Here is a 22,086-nt window from a genome sequence, read left to right as displayed (position 1 = left end):
AATTGCTGGATAAGGGGAAGTGACTCAAGAGCAGATAGGATGAAACTGGTATGGTGTATGCTACACAATCTACCAGGGCATGCTGCACCTTTTAAAAATACGAAATCAATAAGTTCTTTACCTGCAATTGATGTGAACATTATCCCAAAGAGTGTCCCAGTTTGCCACAGTTAGAGAAAATGTCGGTATCAGGGAAACTACAGGCTGGTATAATGATGCAGTCACATTACACCTCACCAGATATCATATTAACAGTAGATGGCACAAATGAAAATGGAATATTATGCCAACTTAATCTGTAAACATGCAAAACAAAACCCTGTGAAATTTCTGATGGGTAGTGGTGCTCACGTTAGCTGAATAAAGAAAGATATTTGTTAGGAAACAGATGTGTGTGACCTGAGAGAAAGTATTAGGATACGCAGGATCTACAAATGGGTAACAGTTGGAACTTGTTACATGAGTTCCAAGTAATTGGAGCAGAGGTAGATGTATTGTTTACTGGCCTCTTAGGTCACAATTTTACCAAACAAAAAGTGTGTGGATATGTGGAAAGCATATTATCTTGAGAACAGCAAAAGAATGTCTGCTCCAGCGGGAAGTACAGCAACAGTGTTTTATTTCATAAGTCTGAAGTTCCTGCAGGAAGAACTGCAGAAAAGAAGAGAGATACGCTGGGATCCATAATCCTGAAAATTGTAGGATCGAACACAGTGAAGGTCATGTTAGAAGCAGATAACAGATCGAACTCGGTAGGATCCGATTCGGTAGCAACGTGTGCTGCAAGACATACGAATGTTATGTCAGCCACGAAAAAAGCTGCAAAGCCAGAAGACAGGCAGACAAACAAGGCAGATACCTATTTGAGCGTAGTAAATGGCATGAGAAGAAATAATTATAGAGTGAACACTGTTGAGTACTGGTTCGAATGCTGTTCTCTGAATTGCAGTAGCAAACAGTTCCGACAGAAACAGGGATCAGAAGAGATATATAGGGAAAAAAGAAAATAGAAAAAGAAGAAAAGATAAAAGGAAAGAAGGAATTTTTCAGATAATGCCAGATGTAATGGGAATTTCAGAAGTTGTCATCCCAAAGCAAGAAATAAAGCCAGTGTGCATGTACCTGAAGCAATAGTTACAGTAATCAGCAGTACGTGTTTAATAATGACACTCAAAACTATCTCTTGTTGCTTACCATGATTCAGGTGGATGAAGACATCTCATGTATACCAGATATTTTCCAGCAGACATTGTGGGTTTATTCAGACACTGCCTCACCACAACCTATTTTCAACACAATAATGATTTTTATGAACAGATTGACAGAGTGGCTATGGGCAACACTTTTAGTCAACCGTGGCCAATATGTTTCTGGAGATTTTTGAACAACAGGTATTGTATAGATTGCCAGTAAAAAACCAGTAAGGTGGTACTGTTACGTCGGTGATATTTTTGTGGTATGGAGTCACAGTGCAGAGGGGTGGGATGCCTTCCTGATACATTTCAACAGTATCAATCTGAAAACATAATTTACGATGGAAACAGAATAATGGCCAACAGAATTTTTTGGATGTGTGTCTTATCAAGCAAGGGGATGGGACGTTGGGCCATAGGGAATACAGAAAAGCCACAAATAGTGACCATTACCTTCATAAAGAATCTAACCACGACCCCAGACAAAAAAAGAGGCGTCATTACAACCTTGGTAGATATGGCATACAAAATTTGTGAACTGATTTACTCAAAAGATGGGGTTGAACCTCTAAGGTCGACATTCAAGAAGAATGGTTATTCTAAAAATGAGACAGATCGACCACTTCGCCCTAGGAAGAATTAGGATCAACGAGGAACAATGGCCGCCCAAGGGGAAAGATTTACTTCTGTTCATCAGTAAGATTACAGATGGCATTGGGAAAATGTTGAGCAAGTATGGTGTGGAAACTGTCTTCAGACCCACCAGGAAGATAAAAGAACATTTAGATCTGCTGAAGACGTACATCCTTTGGCTACACCAGCTGTATATAAAATTCCTTATATTTGTGGACTAGTCCATATTTGTACCATGGAAAGAAGTAACTCTTGTCTGGTTGAACACAAGAGGAATTACCAGCTGGTACATACGGGGCAGAAGCTGGTACATACGGGGCAGAAGCGGAACATGTTTACCAAGAGGGTGATCAGGAAATAAAATTCAGTGAGATGAGTGTCATATTGAAAATATTGCATTATCATGTGTGCAAGTCTAGAGAGGCTATTGAAATTTATAAACACAGTATCAATTTGAACAGAAAAGAGGAAAGCACTAAATCAGATAAAATTTGAGTGTCAACACTGCAACGTAAGAATGACAATTGATTGCTTTCAATCGAGAATGTTGGCATTACCAAAGATAATATTACAGCCGACGTCACATGATGGACTTCAGTTATCTATACACTGTCTATATATTTGGCACTCCCTCAAGTTCTGGTTGCAGTTTGCCACTTTACCTCTGAAGATTTCCCCTGCAGTCGGAAAGGAAACATTAGGAGAAAGTTTTCCACATTGACCATGGACTATTAGCCGGGAAGTTTTAAATTATGTGCATCATAATCCATAAAATAAACTTTACACAATGTACAGTCCAGGTTCGAATATCAACAATATTAGGAAAAGGATAGATTGCTACTCACGGTACAGATGACACGTTGAGTTGCAGACAGGCACAATGAAGAGATTGCTATACATAAACTTCTGGCTAAAGCCTTTTTCAGAAAAGAGAAACACGCTCACATTTACACAAGCAAGCACACTTCAATACATGACCGCTACCTGTGGCCACTCCAGTCAGACTTTTTTAGTACTCATGTTATCTTATTGGATAATACAAATAGCATAAAACCACTGACATCACACAAACTTCATGAGCAATGAGTGCCAGTTAATTATACAAGCACAAGACAGTGCTATGACTGAATGCATGAAGTTGCCAAATGACAACAAATCATTTTATTTACACAGAAACTTACCTTACAGGGAAATTATCAACATCCACCTTGTTTTCTATTGCTATTACATATAATCATCCTGGGTTCTGAGTAATCTCTCCCAAACAATTTCACTTCCCTCTCTGGAGTAGGAATGTATTCTTCTGAAAGCTAGAATTGTTTGCATCTATTTTTGTGTGCTTCCATCAGTAGTGCTGGGAACTGCACCTCCTGTTGGTAGGTACATGTCGTCTTGTCTGTTTTATAATAATAGTGGTAAAAAATAAAATAGTGTAAAGTCCATTTTGGGATATCAACAATTATGAAAAGGATTGATTGCTACTTGCCGTAAAGATGAGACGTTTAGTTGCAGACAGGCGCAACGAAAAGGCTGTTACACACTAAGTTTTCATCCAAAACCTTCTTCTGTAAAGAATTCGAAACTCACGCACACAACAAATAATAATTTTATAAGTTATTATTTTTTACTTTTTGTACTGTGAACTTTGAACTTTCATTGTTATGTACCACATCGATTTTCTTTTAATATATTCTTCCTGAAACAGCCCAAATGTCAGTTGGACATTGCTTTAAGGCAAAATGTATTGAAATGTTAAGAATGATAAGCAATTATTCCTGGTATTCTGGAGGTGAGATATTTAACTTAGAGAAGAATGGCAAACAATGGCCCAATTTGTTCTACGAATGACGTTTAAATTGCATTGTCACACTGCTGCAATTTAACATATGGAATAAAAAAAATCTATAAAATATCAAGTATCACCAATAAAACTGGGAAGGCAAAAGCAGTGTATTAACTAAATTGGCTGGCATTTGCAGGTGAGTTTGCTGTGCTAACTGAAAATCTATTAGATGCAGAAATACAGGTCAATTTCTTGGAACACATAGCAATAGTCATTAAGTTTAACCCTACACTGTGAGGTGTTGTTATTTGGCAATGCAAACTTTTCTTCATGTTTTGTTGATAATAGTTGAAACAGATTTAGTTAACAATGGGGGCAGGCAAGGAGATTCACATAAAACACATAAAATCAAGCTCTTTGAACCAGAAATTTGTGATATGTTAGCCTACAAGAAATACTGAAAGAAAGAGAGAGAGAGAGAGAGAGAGAGAGAGAGAGAGAGAGAGAGAGGAGTAAAATGCAGAAAAAAAACCACAAGAAAAGTAGAATAGTAAATACAACATTGAACAATGGAATATCCAGGATGGAATGTAACAATATTATGATAAGGAAAGTTGCTAACCACCGTATAGCGGAGATGCCGAGTCACATATAGGCACTACAAAAAGACTTTCACACTTAAAGCTTTCGGCCAGTGGTTTTGTCAACAACAGACACAGATACGCACACACACATACCCATGTAAATGCAACTCACACACACAACTGAAACCAGTGGTGTGCGTGAGGTGTGTGTGCGTATCTGTGTCTGTTGTTGACGAAAGCCACTGGCCCAAGGCTTTAAGTAAGAAAGTCTTTTTTTTGTGCCTATCTGCGACTCAGCATCTCCACTATATGGTGAGTAGCAACTTATCTTCTAATAATATTCGACCAAGAATAAAGCCACTTGTGAACCCACACAAGTCACATATGGCAAGTACAAAGGCTCTACGTGCACAACATGCAATTAACACTCCCCCAAATTCAGCCAGTTCACTGCATCCTGTAGTGTAAAATGTGCCTCGTCACTGCTAAGAATATTGCCTGGTCACATGTCATCAAATTTGATCCGTGCCAGAAATCTAAGAGCAAATTCAGAATGCTGCTGCAGATCGTGAGGTTTCAGTTGCTGCACCGTCTGGATCTTGTACAGGTACCAGTGTAAAATAGGCCACAAAACTTTCCGTACTGTTGACCACAGGATGGACAAATCTCGCAACAACGTGCAAGCACTGCGTGCTGTGTGGTCTTTTACAACAACAGCATTCTCTTCTATAACTTACTCCGGGATAGGATGCCTTTCTCTTCTAGGAACCACAGCTACCTAAACCCTATCATCTTCTTTAAACCAAGTAATGACACTGGGCCTCTCCTCAGACCTTTCGGTCAGCGATACTGTCCTAATGCAGCACTACAATTGCTGCCGATTACATAAAACAGTTTCACTAACAGTGTGCTGTCTCTCTTCTAGATAGCCATACTGTTCACTCACATTACAGATTGTCAGATGACAGCTCGGATATCATTCTGTCATACAAAAGGTGTACAGTGCCAGATGTGCACCTGGTCACCAAAACTGGAATTAATTTTTTTCCAGCATAAATGGGTTTCAAGTTAATGCATTGGGATATCTGCTAAGTTTCGCTGCCATATGATAATTACAACCCACACTGGACCTCCGTGAGTAGCTACACTTTAATTATAACCACCCAGTATGAATGTTGTTTTATCAGTTGCATTGTCACATATTACAAATTATATTTGCAGGTATTGTGATAAATACAAAATAGAGTGTAGTACTAGAAATGGCTACTAACAAAATTATAATGGACACCAGTAAATGATTTACATCTGATTCACTGTCATAAATACTCATATAGACATTTGACAATCTGTAAAAAGTTCTCACCCAGCACATAAAGTATGAAGACTGTTTCCTATTGTATGACATTATATTGTTGGGATTACAACCTGATAATAACAACAGGAGCTTTTAAAAGAACTGCTGTAATGGGTAAGTAAATCTGATATACTTATTTTGTAATGTCAGATGATATAAGGTTTTAGGATAGTTGATCAAGCAATACTTAAGTTTCCAAAGTTCAGAAGCATTTAATATCAATAATTATTTGTGATGTGAATTCAATAATGTCAGGTAGAAGCCTCTTTGAATAATTGTGTATACTATTTATTCCTGCTCAGTATATTCATTACTAAGCAAATTTTGACATAATAATACAACACCATTTTGTATCCTATAGCTCACTTTAAAAAAGCAGAGCTCAGTATCACGTCAACCTACTTCAGTTCTCAAGGTTTTTTGGTTCACAAATTTATTCATTATTCATGATCAAATATTTTCAACAGCATACCAATGATACCAAAAGTTTTGCTACAAATTAATTACAGTTAAAAAGGAGTTTGAAGAATCTATTGGTACTCAATGTCTACTAACTGTCTTCCTTCACAGTCCTTCTGTACATAATGTTCCAATTTCCTTTTGTATTATTTTTCTCCACCTTCTGTTACTTCAACTAACACATCATTATCACCCAGTACTTTCCTGTATGTACCACCAAATTTGCAATTACTTCTATGTCATTGTTTTATTAATTATGCCACAATTATGTCTGTTGTGTATTCAAGATTGTTTCTGCGCTATTTTTATAAAATGATTAGATATGTCCTGATGATGTAAAATCATTAGAAAACCGCTACTAACTTGGAAGGATGATTGATAATAGCAGCAATAATGGTAGTTGAACACTGACTTTTTAGGAACTCTCCACATGCCATATTTACCCGATCGTAAGATGAGATTTTTTTCTCATATTCGTCATTCGAAACATACAGTGTCATCTTATATTCACAGGTTAAACTATTGCTGCTGAAGTAAATATTTTTACATTGCTTAGTAGGGCTTATAGGGGTAGTCTTAAATTTATAAGTGTCGTCTTACATTTAAAGATGAAGCTTTGGCCTAAGGTCATGTGCAGATTTATTTTGAAGAATTTGCAAGGTCAGCACTTGGCAAGAAGCTCAAGATTTCCCAATACGCCGAAGCACTTGATATGGAATCGACATTGTTCAATCAATCACGTGACACTGGCTCATGTGGTGTTAGTGCAAGAGATATGCGAGAAACTATGAACTAGCCATTACCGCAGTCTAGTGCTCTGATAAAATTTGACAATTTTCTGAAACACATTAGGAAACAACATTAAATTCTATCATCTTACAAACTTTTGTTGTATTTGAACATGTCTGATATAAATGTTATCTTACGTGCATGGATACTATATACAAACATTAATGCCACTTTTAAAGAAAAGATATCATTCTACATCGGAAATGTTGTCAGTCAAAAAACATCAGTTGATTGAGAACGCAGACCAATATTTTATTTGGTTATAAGAGACTTAGTGGATTGCAGATGAGAAATTCGGTCACTATTCACACATTAGAATACGAGGTAAAAATGTTACCATTTTTTAATCAGCTTTAGAACATAATGGTGACATTGTTGAAACGCGAAGGAAAATTAATCCAGAATGAAATGTTTAACAAAGGAAATGAGTGGGCAGCAAATTACACTATCCCACCAACCATAGGAATCTATACACACTACTATCACATTTAAACTGCAGTTTGCTTGAATCCCTTAGTAGGAATCAAACTGACTTTAAAACTGAACAAATGTTCAACAACAGTATCCATTTCTGCAGGAGAGGGTAAAAGTCTAGTAGGGGCCAGTGTCGTATTGCATGTTTCTTGCTGCGATGATGTTGACGCTCATCGTGACATATGACAGGAATTAAACGGTGTGTGCCAGTTAGTTCTTCAAAGTGAAAGAGAGAGCAATGAGCAGGCAATGTTTTCAGAAGCAAGAGATATTGTAACATTCTCATGACGGTATAGAAGCAAAATCCGATATGTATTTGGAGGAGGAGAGGGTGGGGAGGGAGGGAGGGGGGGGGGGGGGGGGACAGCTGTGTTCTCATGTCACGCCATAATGGCAACTACACAAATAGCAGCATATTCGAAAGAAACAGCCAACTATTCATGACTACAAAGAGATAAATTTTACTGCTGTGCTACTAGGATGATCATGATTAAATATAGTGATACCACAAACAACAGGTTTAATAAGCAAAAAAGGCAGAGAAGAAACAGTCCAAAAATTGCTGTAAACCATTCCTTTTTGTTTATTTTATGAGGTCTGTTCAAAAAATTCTGGAACATTCATAATTTCGCGCCGATGGTGTGTTGGAGCGAAATGCAGCTGGCATCCCTGCACATCCCTGTATTTAACGTGTAACTGCCAAAAGTTTCACTGTATGGTTGCTAGTTATCCTACAGTGCTGTATTGAGTACAATGTTGTGCCATACAGTTTGCGAATTTTGAGATGGCAAATTTACAGAACCAATGCATCTACATTAAATTTTGGGTGAAATTCAAGGAAATCTTTCGAGAGACTCACGAGATGATGCAGGAAGCCTACGGTGATGAGTGTTTAAGCCATACTCCGTCTTACAAACGGTTCACATGATTTAAAAATGGCCAGACGGAAATTAAAGATGACCCTCGTTCAGGACACCCTTTGATAACTACAAATGACATTCATATTGGCAGCATCACCAAAACTGTACGTGCCAACCAAAGACTGACTGTCCAGAAGAATGTAACATTTCAGTTGGATCGCCATGAAATCCTGAACAGCATCTTGGAATGCACTGTGTTGCTACCAAGTTCATCCCATGGCTCATGAGTCAAGACCAGAAAGACCTTTGCCTCTCAATCTGTGACGAGCTTTTGGATACCGAGGTTCAATCTTAACAAAGGGTTGGGAAACACTTTCCAAGACCAAACAAAGCTTGTCAGATCAGATCAAATGTAAAAGCCATGCTTACAGTTTTCTTTGACTTTAAAGGATTAGTTCATAGTTGATTCATGCCAAAAGGTCAAACCGTTAATCAGTGGTACTATCAGGACGTGCTGTGATGCCTGCAAGAAAACTTGAGAAGGAAATGGCCTGAAATTTGGTGAGACAATTCACGGCTCTTGCATAATGATTACACACATGAACATTCATCCATGTTGATGCATGACTATTGCACTAAAAATGAAATCACTGTGCTGTCTAATCCTCCATACTCTCCGTATCTGGCCCCTGCGGACCTTTTCTTATTTCCAAAATGAAAAATGCCATTGAAAGGACAACGATTTGCAATGATAGGTGAGATAAAAGACAACTCGCAGATGACGCTTTGCGCAATCCAACATGAGGCATATCAAGACTGCTTCTGGAAGTGGAAATGGTATTGAGAGTTGTGTGTCAATTGTGGAAGAGAGTATTTTGAAAGAGACCAAGCACAAGTAAAAGGTAAGCATAGAAGAATTTTGTGGACAAAGTTGTGGAATTTTTTGAACAGACCTCATAGTTCACCTTCATCAAAATGCAGACAATCAATAAATGGCATAAGTTCAGAATAGGTATCATTTTAACATTCTGGCACATACTTTACATCAATAAAACAGTTTGTAATTTTGATTAGTCAGTCCTAATTTTTTTGTATTCTTAGTGTCTGTATCACCATCAACTTGAAATGATGAAATGTGGTCTCTGTCCAATATAAGACTGAGTGTTTCCTTTCTTTCTTGAACTAGATTCAAATCATTTTGAGCAGTATGCAAGTAATTTAATGAAACACAAGCACACCCCAATATGTTGTTCCTCATGCAAGCATTAGTGTGGTTATGAAGATGACTACAAAGAACTCTGTTAAATGTTTAAAACTTCAAACAGTTCTTTCCGAGATGAGGATTTCTTCTTTCTATTGCTAGAACAGTACTCAGAAAATTAAACTTACCTGAAACACAAGAAATAGCTTCTCATTCAGTTACAGATTTACTTCATTCAAACATGTTACAGCCAACATAAATAAGCAAATTCACTGAATAGTACTTAGAACCTACAGATGCAACAGAGGACCACCAAAGTAAATGGAATCTGGGATACTACTTTTAGATCTTTGGAAACATTTGGCTGAACTCTCGAGGAAAGCACTGCCAAAATGATAAAAACAGATTTTTAAAATGCTTTCTAAAAGAAATATATTTTTTTTTACAAATCAAGGATAATCTGATATCTCCAAAATTTCTGTTTGTGTTACGTTGTTTAGTTTTGTATTGTAGGCGCATTATGATGAATAGTAGTGTTGGTGATTGTATATTGCTGTAGAGAGGGGGTATAAGTACCACATAAATTGGTATCCATCATATCAATTTTTAAGAGCTTGCAAATGTTGAGTCCTTTAGACAGTTATAACATAACTGTCACAGTGGATGCTATGAGTGCCAAGTACCGATACTACGAGCACACTAACCATCCATTCTGCAGTGAAGGTGTGAAAGTCAATTTATCGGATGCCACAGCAAATAAAAACATTACTCTGAACAGCAATTAAATAGTAATATTTATAAATAATGGTCACATTGTTAGTTTGACATCAGCAGCACTACACACCACCACATTAACACCACACGTAAAGACAAAACAATAAATTATGGAGAGAGAGAGCAGTTCTCTTGTCCAGATATTCCTGTTTCTGCCTTTGCTCACACTGTCCAGTTCCTGTCCATTGCTACAATGTCACTGTACCTTCTTCTGTGCAACCTGCAAAAACAAAAATAATAAATTAATTTGTCTTCAAACTTTAAAATCTACACACAAAATGAAGTGTAGAACTCAACACAACTTTGAAGACTTAAGACACAGCTAATAAATCTAAAAGACGGCAAAAACATTGAAAATAAGAATCTTCTTTGATAATTTTTCTCAATCGCATAATACGCTATGTCCAAGATAAATGCGGCCCTGCGTCAATAACATGCATATTAAACCGTAGGAAAACAATTTTATTTAAAAGTAGAATGTGTTTTTAAAAGGTTACAACAAATAACAGTGGAAGCTGTGACAATTAACAACGGTTGCCACACTATAGAAAGATGGGTGAAAATAAGAAAATGACAATGTGTTGCTTATGGTGTGAGGCCGTTTTTATTTTGGCCATACTGTATATTACTTTGCAGCGTATCTTGTATATGATACATAAAAATTATGGTCCTGCGACACAAGAACTTGACACAGGCTGCAACAATGTAGCTCAACTTCGTACATCTGGCTTTAGATTAAAAGTTATTTGGGGACCAAAGCAGTCCAGTCACAGTTATGAGGAAGAAGATTACAGATTTTGAATGGGCACAACAATGTGAATCGTAGTATTCAATTACAACATGAGTGTAGGTGAAAGTTTGTGTGTAAGACAGCAGACACCCAATTTGTTTCGTTTCACCTTGTGGTCAGATTGCCACCTTACTGGGTATTGACATCAACAAGTTCTGTCATTTTGACAGCTTCCTTCCCAAAGTTTGCCACCCTCACTGCATTGCCATTCACGAACGGCCTATCAGTCGTGATAAGCAGTCCCTTTCCCACAATGAATAAGCTCTTGAGTAAGATTGCTAAGACACTATGCTCCAAAAATGGTCTATTAAGAAATACTCCATGCCACATCCTTCTAGCAGCTCTCTCATCATCCCACATTACTTGCTATCACATATGACTGGGACTAGACAACGTATATTACCTGCACTGAGTTCACTTTGCTTATGCACAGACTCTAGAACTATTCTTCCCAAACTCCTTCCTACATCCCACCAAAAGGCATTCCACTGCCTACCTTAAAGAAGTAATACCTACATTCAATCCTACATCCACTCGAAACTCTCCCAGCACATGTCTTTTTCTGTACCAGCCAGATTTTTTTTACTATCATATCATTTACATACATTAATTTCTATTGTAAATAACTGTAATGTAACACATATCGTTCTGTCAGAGATGGAAAAGGACTTGAAATAACAGCTGAATGGAATGAACAGAGTCTTAAAGAGACATTACAGTAAGAAGAAAACAGATTGCTACTCACCAAACAGAGGAGGCGGAACAATGAAAAAGACTGCTAAATATTTGAACTTTTGGGCAGAGAAGGCCTTCTTTGGAACACACAAATTTCTGTTCCAAAGAAGAACCCTTCTGTCTAAGAGCTGAAAAGTTCATCAGTCTTTTACATTGTGGTTGCCTGCATCTATGTGGTGAGCACCAATCTACATTTTTATATTGTTGTTAATCCCATCCTGAACTTTCCATTGTTTTATTTTTTAGTTACAACACATACACTGAGAAGAGAAAAGCAAAGGTGGTGGGGAATGCAACCCAATTACAACAACTGCTTCTCAAATTAGATTACAAAATGGGGAAAGTAGTAAATAAGCTTTGTTATTTGGGCAGAAAATGAACTGATGGTGGCAGCAGTAGAGAGGATATGAAATGCAGACAGGCAAAAATAGCAAGTAAAGCTTTAAATAATAATGTTAACTTCAAACACAAATTTAAGTGTATGGAAGTTTTACTTTTACAACTATTTGTCAGTAGGGAAGGCAGTTATTGCTGAAACAACTGGTTTCTGATTTTTTTTCATCTCCAGTTTAGCCTTATTGCTTAAAATAACCATCCCCTGAAATAATTTTTTTGTTTTTTATTGCTATTATTTCTGTCAAAAAAGGTAGACACTGAACAACGATCAAAATATTCTAGGACTCACTCAGGTTTCTGCAGAACACTTTTCAAGATACGTAGAAACAAAATATTAAACAAAGTAGGTAAACAAATGAAAGTTTAGTCTGTCCATCATTTGCTGCTTTTCTTGAAAAGTAATGATTGGTTGAATACTAAAAAATTCACCATTATTCTCCTCCTGATTCTAATTATTAAAAATCTCTGCTCAAAAATTATGTTGTAATTGAGGATCGTACACTATTTGGGCATCACGAATAGTCGGTGCGAAAAGGTGAAAACTTAGGTTAGAGTACTCTATTGTTCGTGCTAAGTTGCACATTTCAAAGTGCTAAAAGCAGATAAAGACACCGTAAGAATGGTTAGCTTTGAGGGATGAAGTAGTGAAGGCAGCAGAGGATCAAGTAGGTAAAAAGACGAGGGCTAGCATAAATCCTTGGGTGACAGAGGAAATATTGAATTTAATTGACAAAAGGAGAAAATAAAAAACTGCAGTAAATGAAGCAGGCAAAAAGGAATACAAACGTCTCAAAAATTAGATCGACGGGAAGTGCAAAATGGCTAAGCAGGGATGGCTAGAGGACAAATGTAAGGATGTAGAGGCTTATCTCACGTAGGGTAAGATAGATACTGCCTACAGGAAAATTAAAGAGACCTTTGGAGAAAAGAGAACCACTTGTATGAATATCAAGAGCTCAGATGGAAACCCAGTTCTAAGCAAAGAAGGGAAAGCAGAAAGGTGGAAGGAGTATATAGAGGGTCTATACAAGGGCGATGTACTTAAGGGCAATGTTATAGAAATGGAAGAGGATGTAGATGAAGATGAAATGGGAGATATCATACTGCGGGAAAAGTTTGACAGAGCACTGAAAGACCTAAGTCGAAACAAGGCCCTGGGAGTAGACAACATTCCATTAGAACTATTGACAGCCTTGGGAGAGCCAGTCCTGACAAAACTCTACCATCTGGTGAGCAAAATGTATGTGACAGGCGAAATACCCTCAGACTTCAAGAAGAATATAATGATTCCAATCCCAAAGAAAGCAGGCGTTCACAGATGTGAAAATTACCGAACTATCAGTTTAAAAAGTCACGGCTGCAAAATACTAACGCGAGTTCTTTACAGACGAATGGAAAAACTGGTAGAAGCCGACCTCGGGGAAGATCAGTTTGGATTCCGTAGAAATATGGGAACACGTGAGGCAATACCGACCCTACGACTTATTTTAGAAGCTAGATTAAGAAAAGGCAAACCTACGTTTTTAGCATTTGTAGACTTAGAGAAAGCTTTTGACAATGTTGACTGGAATAATCTCTTTCAAATTCTGAAGGTGGCAGGAGTAAAATACAGGGAGCAAAAGGCTATTTACAATTTGTACAGAAACCAGATGGCAGGTATAAGAGTCGAGGGACATGAAAGGGAAGCAGTGGTTGGGAAGGGAGTGAGACAGGGTTGTAGCCTCTCCCCGATGTTGTTCAATCTGTATATTGAGCAAGCAGTAAAGGAAACAAAAGAAAAATTCGGAGTAGGTATTAAAATCCATGGAGAAGAAATAAAAACTTTAAGGTTTGCTGATGCCATTGTAATTCTGTGAGAGACGGCAAAGGACTTGGAAGAGCAGTTGAACGGAATGGACAGTGTCTTGAAAGGAGGATATAAGATGAACATCAACAAAAGCAAAATGAGGATAATGGAATGTAGTCGAATATAGTCGGGTGATGCTGAGGGAATTAGGTTAGGAAATGAGACACTTAAAGTAGTAAAGGAGTTTTGCTATTTGGGGAGCAAAATAACTGATGATGGTCGAAGTAGAAAGGATATAAAATGTAGACTGGCAATGGCAAGGAAAGCGTTTCTCAAAAAGAGAAATTTGTTAACATCGAGTATAGATTTAAGTGTCAGGAAGTTGTTTCTGACAGTATTTGTATGGAGTGTACCCATGTATGGAAGTGAAACATGTACAATAAATAGTTTGGACAAGAAGAGAATAGAAGCTTTCGAAATGTGGTGCTGCAGAAGAATGCTGAAGATTAGATGGGTAGATTACATAACTAATGAGGAGGTACTGAATAGGATTGGGGAGAGGAGGAATTTGTGGCACAACTTGACTAGAAGAAGGGATCAGTTGGTAGGACATGTTCTGAGGCATCAAGGGATCACCAATTTAGTATTGGAGGGCAGAGTGGAGGGTAAAAAACGTAGAGGGAGGCCAAGAGATGAATACACTAAGCAGATTCAGACGGATGTAGGCTGCAGTACGTACTGGGAGATGAAGAAGCTTGCACAGGATAGAGTAGCATGGAGAGCTGCATCAAACCAGTCTCAGGACTGAAAACCACAACAACAACAACAACAACAACAACAATGTAGACACAGGCAGCAGATCAACTACTTTCTATTTTTGGTGTAAACTACGAACAAATTGTTAAGTTTATAATTTATAAGACTTTGTGTATAATTTGTAGCATTCTCTCTTTTTAATTATTTTGAATTAAAAGTCTGTTTTGGTCAAATATATACAGATGTTTTCTGTTTCATGGGAATTTGAATACAACTGATTTTTACTGACAAAATACTCTTACAAAAAATTAAAATGAACAATTTCAGGCAAAATATAACATTTATCACGAATGATTACATGTCAATTGCCCTTTCATAAGAAACAACTGTTCAAAGATGAAACCAAGCAGAACACCCTACTAAACCTGTTTTTAAAAAAGGTTTATTTGAAAACCAAAATTTTCAGGACCACTGATATGGTGAACTGGTATATCAGTTTTATACCTGACTGTCAGTAAAAAATAAAAATACCTGTTATAATCACGACCAAACAAATGCCAAAAAATACCTGTTATTCAGAACTAAAATATCAGTACCAGTTTTAACTGAGTGGTTTTTCCCATTCCTATTTGTTGGTGGTGTAGCCTTATACGAAACATAGATGATAAATAGTCCAGACAAGAGGAGAAGAGCAGCACGAATGCGGTGCTACAGAGGAATGATCAAGTCAGCAGATTGGATAATTAATGAAGAAAGACTTCCCACCAGGTTTGACTATAGGAAAAATGCTCAAAAGAATGTGTGTTGTAATAGCTTTGCAGAGATTAAGGCACTTACACAGAATAGATTAGTGCTGAGATCTACATCAAGCCTGTCTTTGGACTGAACACTATGACAAAGATGTTTCCAACCTAAAAATGGTTGTAGATTTAGCAGTGACAATATAGTCACAGCAATTACATATAACATTGTCGAAGAAACACTACAACATAACCGACTCTGTGTCAGTTTGCTAAATAAATGCAAAAAAAGTGTGCACCCACAGCACATTATTACTGCTTGTTATGTACATCTTTATGTTCGAAAGTACATAGCCTAACAGAAAAAGTGAAGTACCTAGAATACACAGAGGGATGTCAATGTAACTTTGTGTACATACTCACCATCAAATGCTATGTAAATGACTAAAAGCCACAATCCTCTGTGACAGTTACAACAGCCACAAGAATGTTGTTCACAATTAGCTTTGTTACCAGATCTGACAGCGGATATAACTGGCACAAACAGTATCAGATGTTGAGCGATCACTATTAAGGACACAGGTATGCAGCACACTCGTATTATAGAGCATTCTCAGCACCTGAAAGAGTTCAAAAGGGTCCGATCAAATAGTGCAGTACCCAGATTTGTCAGGCATTCAGAGGCTACAGTCATCTGACGTGGGACTACAAGGGAACGTAAGGGCAGGCATACCCCTCGGCAGTTTCCAGTCGACCACGCCTGACCACCAAAAGTGACGGTCACCATATTGGTTACCGAGCACATTGTAACCCCTCCAAGTCTGTGCCTACCATCTGAGAACAACATTCTGTAGCACCCTACAACATTGGTCGGTGACTGTCACTATTATCATCCGCTGCGTACGCTGCTGTTAACACCACAACAAAAATGGCTGCGTACGGAATGGTGGACTGCTGTCAAACGGCATTACACTGCACTCAGCAATGTATGGCTATCCCAGATGATCAATACTGGCGAGTCAGCTCATGGTCTCGTGATAGCGTTTTCGCTTCCCAAGCACGGGGTCCAGGGTTCAATTCCCGGTGGGGTCAGGAATTTTCACCTGCCCCAAAATGCCTGGGTGTTGTCGTGTCGTCTTCATCGTCATCATTCATTCCCATTACGGTCCGAGGAAGGTAATGGCAAACCACCTCCATTAGCACCTAGCCTAATACAGCGGTGCGGGTCTCCCGCGTCGTTCCCCTACACTCTGTCGAGAAGCACAGGATGTCATTTTGAAACGTAACAGCCCATTGAGGCCTAAGAGGCTACAACCCTGTCTCACTCCCTTCCCAACCACTGCTTCCCTTTCATGCCCCTCGACTCTTATACCTGCCATCTGGTTTCTGTACAAATTGTAAATAGCCTTTTGCTCCCTGTATTTTACCCCTGCCACCTTTAGAATTTGAAAGAGAGTATTCCAGTCAACATTGTCAAAAGCTTAAGTCTACAAATGCTAGAAACGTAGGTTTGCCTTCCCTTAATCTTTCTTCTAAGATAAGTCGTAAGGTCAGTATTGCCTCACGTGTTCCAATATTTCTACGGAATCCAAACTGATCTTCCCCGAGGTCTGCTTCTACCAGTTTTTCCATTCGTCTGTAAAGAATTCGCGTTAATATTTTGCAGCTGTGACTTATTAAACTGATAGTTTGGTAATTTTCTCAGCTGTCAACACCTGGTTTCTTTGGGATTGGAAATATTATATTCTTCTTGAAGTCTGAGGGTACTTCGCCTGTCTCATACATCTTGCTCACCAGATGGTAGAGTTTTGTCAGGACTGGCTCTCCCAAGGCTGTCAGTAGTTCTAATGGAATGTTGTCTACTCCCAAGGCCTTGTTTCGGCTCAGGTCTTTCAGTGGTCTGTCAAACTCTTCACGCAGTATCGCATCTCCCATTTCATCTTCATCTACATTCTCTTCCATTTCTATAATATTGTCCTCAAGTACATCGCCCTTGTATAGACCCTCTATATACTCCTTCCACCTTTCTGCTTTCCCTCCTTTGGTTAGGACTGGGTTTCCATCTGAGCTCTTGATATTCATACAAGTGGTTCTCTTCTCTCCAAAGGTCTCTTTAATTTTCCTGTAGGCTGTATCTGTCTTACCACTAGTGAGATAAGCCTCTACATCCTTACATTTGTCCTCTAGCCATCCCTGCTTAGCCATTTTGCACTTCCTGTCGATCTAATTTTTGAGACGTTTGTATTCCTTTTTGCCTGCTTCATTTACTGCGTTTTTATGTTTCCTCCTTTCATCAATTAAATTCAATATTTCTTCTGTTACCCAAGGATTTCTACTAGCCCTCGTCTTTTTACCTACTTGATCCTCTGCTGCCTTCACTACTTCATCCCTGAGAGCTATCCATTCTTCTTCTACTGTACTTCTTTCCCCCACTGCTGTCAACTGTTCCCCTATGCTCTCCCTGAAACTCTGTACAACCTCTGGTTTAGTCAGTTTATCCAGGTCCCATCTCCTTAAATTCCCACCTTTTTGCAGTTTCTTCAGTTTTAATCTGCAGTTCATGACCAATAGATTGTGGTCAGAGTCCACATCTGCCCCTGGAAATGTCTTACAATTTAAAACCTGGTTCCTAAATCTCCGTCTTACCATTACATAATCTATCTGATACCTTTTAGTATCTCCGGGATTCTTCCATGTATACAACCTTCTTTTATGAGTCTTGAACCAAGTGTTAGCTATGATTAAGTTATGCTCTGTGCAAAATTCTAACAGACGGCTTCCTCTTTCATTTCTTACCCCAATCCATATTCACCTACTATGTTTCCTTCTCTCCCTTTTCCTACACTCGAATTCCAGTAACCCATGACTATTAAATTTTCGTCTCCCTTCACTATCTGAATAATTTCTTTTATCTCATCATACATTTCATCAATTTCTTCATCATCTGCAGAGCTAGTTGGCATATAAACTTGTACTACTGTAGTAGGCGTGGGCTTCGTGTCTATCTTGGCCACAATAATGCGTTCACTATGCTGTTTGTAGTAGCTTACCCGCACTCCTATTTTATTTATTTATTATTAAACCTACTCCTGCATTACCCCTATTTGATTTTGTATTTATAACCCTGTAGTCACCTGACCAAAAGTCTTGTTCCTCCTGCCACCGAACTTCACTAATTCCCACTATATCTAACGTTAACCTATCCATTTCCCTTTTTAAATTTTCTAACCTACCTGCTCGATTAAAGGATCTGACATTCCACGCTCCGATCCGTAGAATGCCAGTTTTCTTTCTCCTGATAACAACGTCCTCTTGAGTAGTCCTCGCCCGGAGATCCGAATGGGGGACTATTTTACCTTTGGAGTATTTTACCCAAGAGGATGCCATCATCATTTAACCATACAGTAAAGCTGCATGCCCTCGGGAAAAATTAGGGCTGTAGTTTCCCCTTGCTTTCAGCCGTTTGCAGTACCAGCACAGCAAGGCCGTTTTGGTTATTGTTACAAGGCCAGGTCAGTCAATCATCCAGACTGTTGCCCCTGCAACTACTGAAAAGGCTGCTGTCCCTCTTCAGGAACCACACGTTTGTCTGGCCTCTCAACAGATACCCCTCCGTTGTGGTTGCATCTACGGTACGGCCATCTGTATCGCTGAGGCACGCAAGCCTCCCCACCAGCAGCAAGGTCCATGGTTCATGGGGGGGGGGGGCGACACAGCACTTATCTCTAGGAAATGCCTGCTCGATGCTTAGGTACCTCTGTGGCCCACAAGATACTGACAAGTTTTCCCAATTGGCCACGTGTGGAACCGTCTTCGGAATCTTCTTTGTCCCAGTGCCAGTATACAGGATATCGAGGACCAGTTACAACAGTTGTGTGCCAGTTTGTCTCTGGAGAGGATGGAGTGGCTTCACGACACCTTTCCCAACCCAATCAGTGCACACACCTCAGCCAGAGGGGCTGCAGTACTAGTAATAAGGAGGGGTCATACTGCCAAGTTCTTTGTAAATTTGCCTCAACTCTGCGATCAATCGAATAACGTCACGTACCCTTCCTATCCGTGAAGTTTCAGTTCGCTTCTTTCTCCCCTTCTGAGTGTTTCACCTTTTTTGTCAGGTAGGGTACTTCTTGAACCACGACTTAGCATCTAATATTAAAAGGAAGATCCTTCCTCAGTTTCTTCAGAGCTTTACTCTTTCAAGATTTGCATCTCCCACAATCATTTTGGCTTTCTAGTTGCTGTTACTCCTCATTAACATATAATATTGTAAAGTTGGTAGGTGATATTTAAAATAATGTAGACAATGCAAAATTTATGGTCAAATCACCATTATAATGAGGGAAGTCTTATACAAATGTGAGCACACTTCGGCTCATGTTCACTCACGGTAACCGCTTCTGTTTTTAGCGACAAATGAAAATGAGTCATCAGCAGAGATACATTTTCTCAAGTGACCACGAAATTGGTGTTCAAAGAAGAAATGAAAAGACAGAAAGACAAATGTTACTTCGTAACCACGAAGCTAAATGGACAACATTACGTTGCAGCCGCACAATGCAGCGGATATTACGGGCACTAGTTGATGGAAATGGACAGCCCTTTATAAGATAATCTTTTCACTGAGAACTCGTTTATAAGTAGTGTACGAAAATGGAGAGTCATTTCTGAGGGTGACAGACAGCTGCATTTTGCTACATTCATCTACTGTTGTAACTTCACTGAAGACAACAGCATTGTCCACAAATAGTCTCAGAGATCTTCCACTGCTCCAGTCATACTGTATGTCATTTTCTGGGAGTTACACCTTTTTTCCCCTTCTGTCTTTCCCAGTTTAACTTCCACTGTAAAGAACTGAAAATTTCTGCAGGTGCACCAAGTCAAGTTTGCCAACTGACTGAAATCCAGAAAAGTCAGTTACGCAGTATTGTTTCTGTTCCTTATACACATATGACAGAAAGCATACATTGCAAGCTAGAGTAATAAGCAAGCATTTTAAACAAACAATAATATCAATTCTGAATGACACTGTCCATCTACTGACCTGAGACTAGAGCTAGCCGTTAGGGGACGGTGCAGTGGCCAGCTGTTTGAGACGCCTCTCCAGGAACTGCACCCTCTTCACCAGGCTGTCACCGACACCTGCAAACTCCGCGTGGTGTACCCGAAGAATGCGGTAGCCGCGGGCTGTCAGTAACCTCTCCGCGAGTGCGGCAGGACCCGCAGGAGGGGGTGGGGAACCGCGCCCGCGGCACACCTCCGCGTAGCTCCACACCAGCACTGCTACCCTGTGGAAGATGTAAATGTAAAGTATTTGAGGATACATTACAGCTCTGAACAAAGTGCAGTCACCTTGGTGGTGATGGTTTTATGTGAATTAGAATGTGATCTCAGGTATGTTTCTGTGTCCAGTATCCCCCCCCCCCCTCCCTCTCCCTCTGCACTCTTTACTCTTTCTGCAGGAGACATCCTCAGAGGTTATAAAGACAAAGATAGTTAATGTTCATTCATAAATGTGTTTAGCTTCCTAAAGCTGCCAAACTGTTTATAGGTAACTGCACAATAGTCAAGTCGTGATGTCGTCCGACCCCTGCCAAAGAACACACAGTCCTGTAAACGTATCACGATCAATCCATTACTAAAGATCGCTAGTAACAACTCATTTCCAATAGCTGCCATATCTTGCTGTATCAGTTTGGCACCAATAGTGGGAGAATCCCAGATCGACTACATGTGCTTTTGAGATGTTGGAAGGACTCAGTTGGTGACTAGCGGTCGAGGGTGACGGTCGGGCTGTAACACAGAAGTATACACGAGGGATTAATTTTGAAGATTCGACAGTTCGAAAGTGATATGAAGAATTATTTGAGTTATGATAGAAATTCAGTTTTCATGGGAAATAATTCTGTGAAGCTAACTGTGAGTTACGAGCAGTCTGAAGATCAAGGTGCGACTCGCTAGCACACGTCAATCTAATTTCCTAGGTGGCTGTATACAAAAGCTGGATATTGGAAGTTTAAAACAATTTCAGATGAAGTAAGTAAATATTGAAATAGCTGCTTCACATGAACTAAATGAAAAAAGTGACTTGTGTGGCAAAGCAGAATAAGGCGAGTACACCGTTCGTTTGTCATATATTTTTACGAGCTTCCAACAGGAGTTACTTATTTACAGATACCTGTGTACTTACTAGTTTATTTTTGTAATTTCTTGAATGTTTGAGTGCTTACTAGGCACAACCTTTTATTTTAATAACAGTGTAGCGTACAGTAGCACCACTGTTATGATCCCTCGTATCGAACAGGCCTTTATTTGTTTTGGTTAGTGTAGCTCAGTGTTGGGCAGACCGTCAGTGAGAAAACACTTCAAATTCCTGCTGCTAATAAGCTGAATACATCGTTCATTTGTTACATATTTTTACAAACCTCAAACAGGAGCGACTTTAGTAACGGATAGGAACTGTGATTGTTGTGTACAGATGCGAGCCGAGTTGGTGACCCTTCACTCACAGCTCCAGGCTGTGTTGGCTTCCTTCAAACAGCTTGAAGCAGATGCCAAGGGCATCACTGTGGGGTGTCAGACACGGGGATGCGAAGGACGTTGAGCACGTCCCATGTGTCCCCCGATCGGTCCACTGCTGTGGCCACCCCGGGTGCCGCCTGCACTGAGGTTGACCCCTCACCCATGGTTTAGTGGGAGATCATTCCAAAGTCTGGCAGGCAGCGAAAGACTTTCCGAGGGACCGATCGTAGGGCCTCCCCAGTTTGTTTGACAAATAGGTT

At 39.3% G+C, this 22,086-nt stretch overlaps 1 protein-coding gene across 1 annotated transcript in view; it reads right to left on the bottom strand.

Annotated features, from left to right (window-relative positions):
- Window positions 1–10,101: 10,101 nt before the first annotated feature.
- The window catches only part of LOC126109868 (FAST kinase domain-containing protein 4), an 80,979-nt gene continuing 68,994 nt past the window's right edge, over window positions 10,102–22,086 (bottom strand). The window contains exons 10-11 of the mRNA XM_049914934.1: window positions 20,349–20,592; window positions 10,102–10,324 (exon numbers count right to left, since the gene is read on the bottom strand). Of these exons, the coding sequence (XP_049770891.1) occupies window positions 20,361–20,592 (232 nt within the window). The 3' untranslated portion in view covers window positions 10,102–10,324; window positions 20,349–20,360. The remainder of the gene's footprint in view (window positions 10,325–20,348; window positions 20,593–22,086) is intronic.

The sequence above is a fragment of the Schistocerca cancellata genome, chromosome 12, assembly GCF_023864275.1.
Source record: "Schistocerca cancellata isolate TAMUIC-IGC-003103 chromosome 12, iqSchCanc2.1, whole genome shotgun sequence".
NCBI classification, from domain to species: Eukaryota; Metazoa; Arthropoda; class Insecta; order Orthoptera; family Acrididae; genus Schistocerca; species Schistocerca cancellata.
This window is presented reverse-complemented; position numbering and strand designations above follow the sequence as displayed.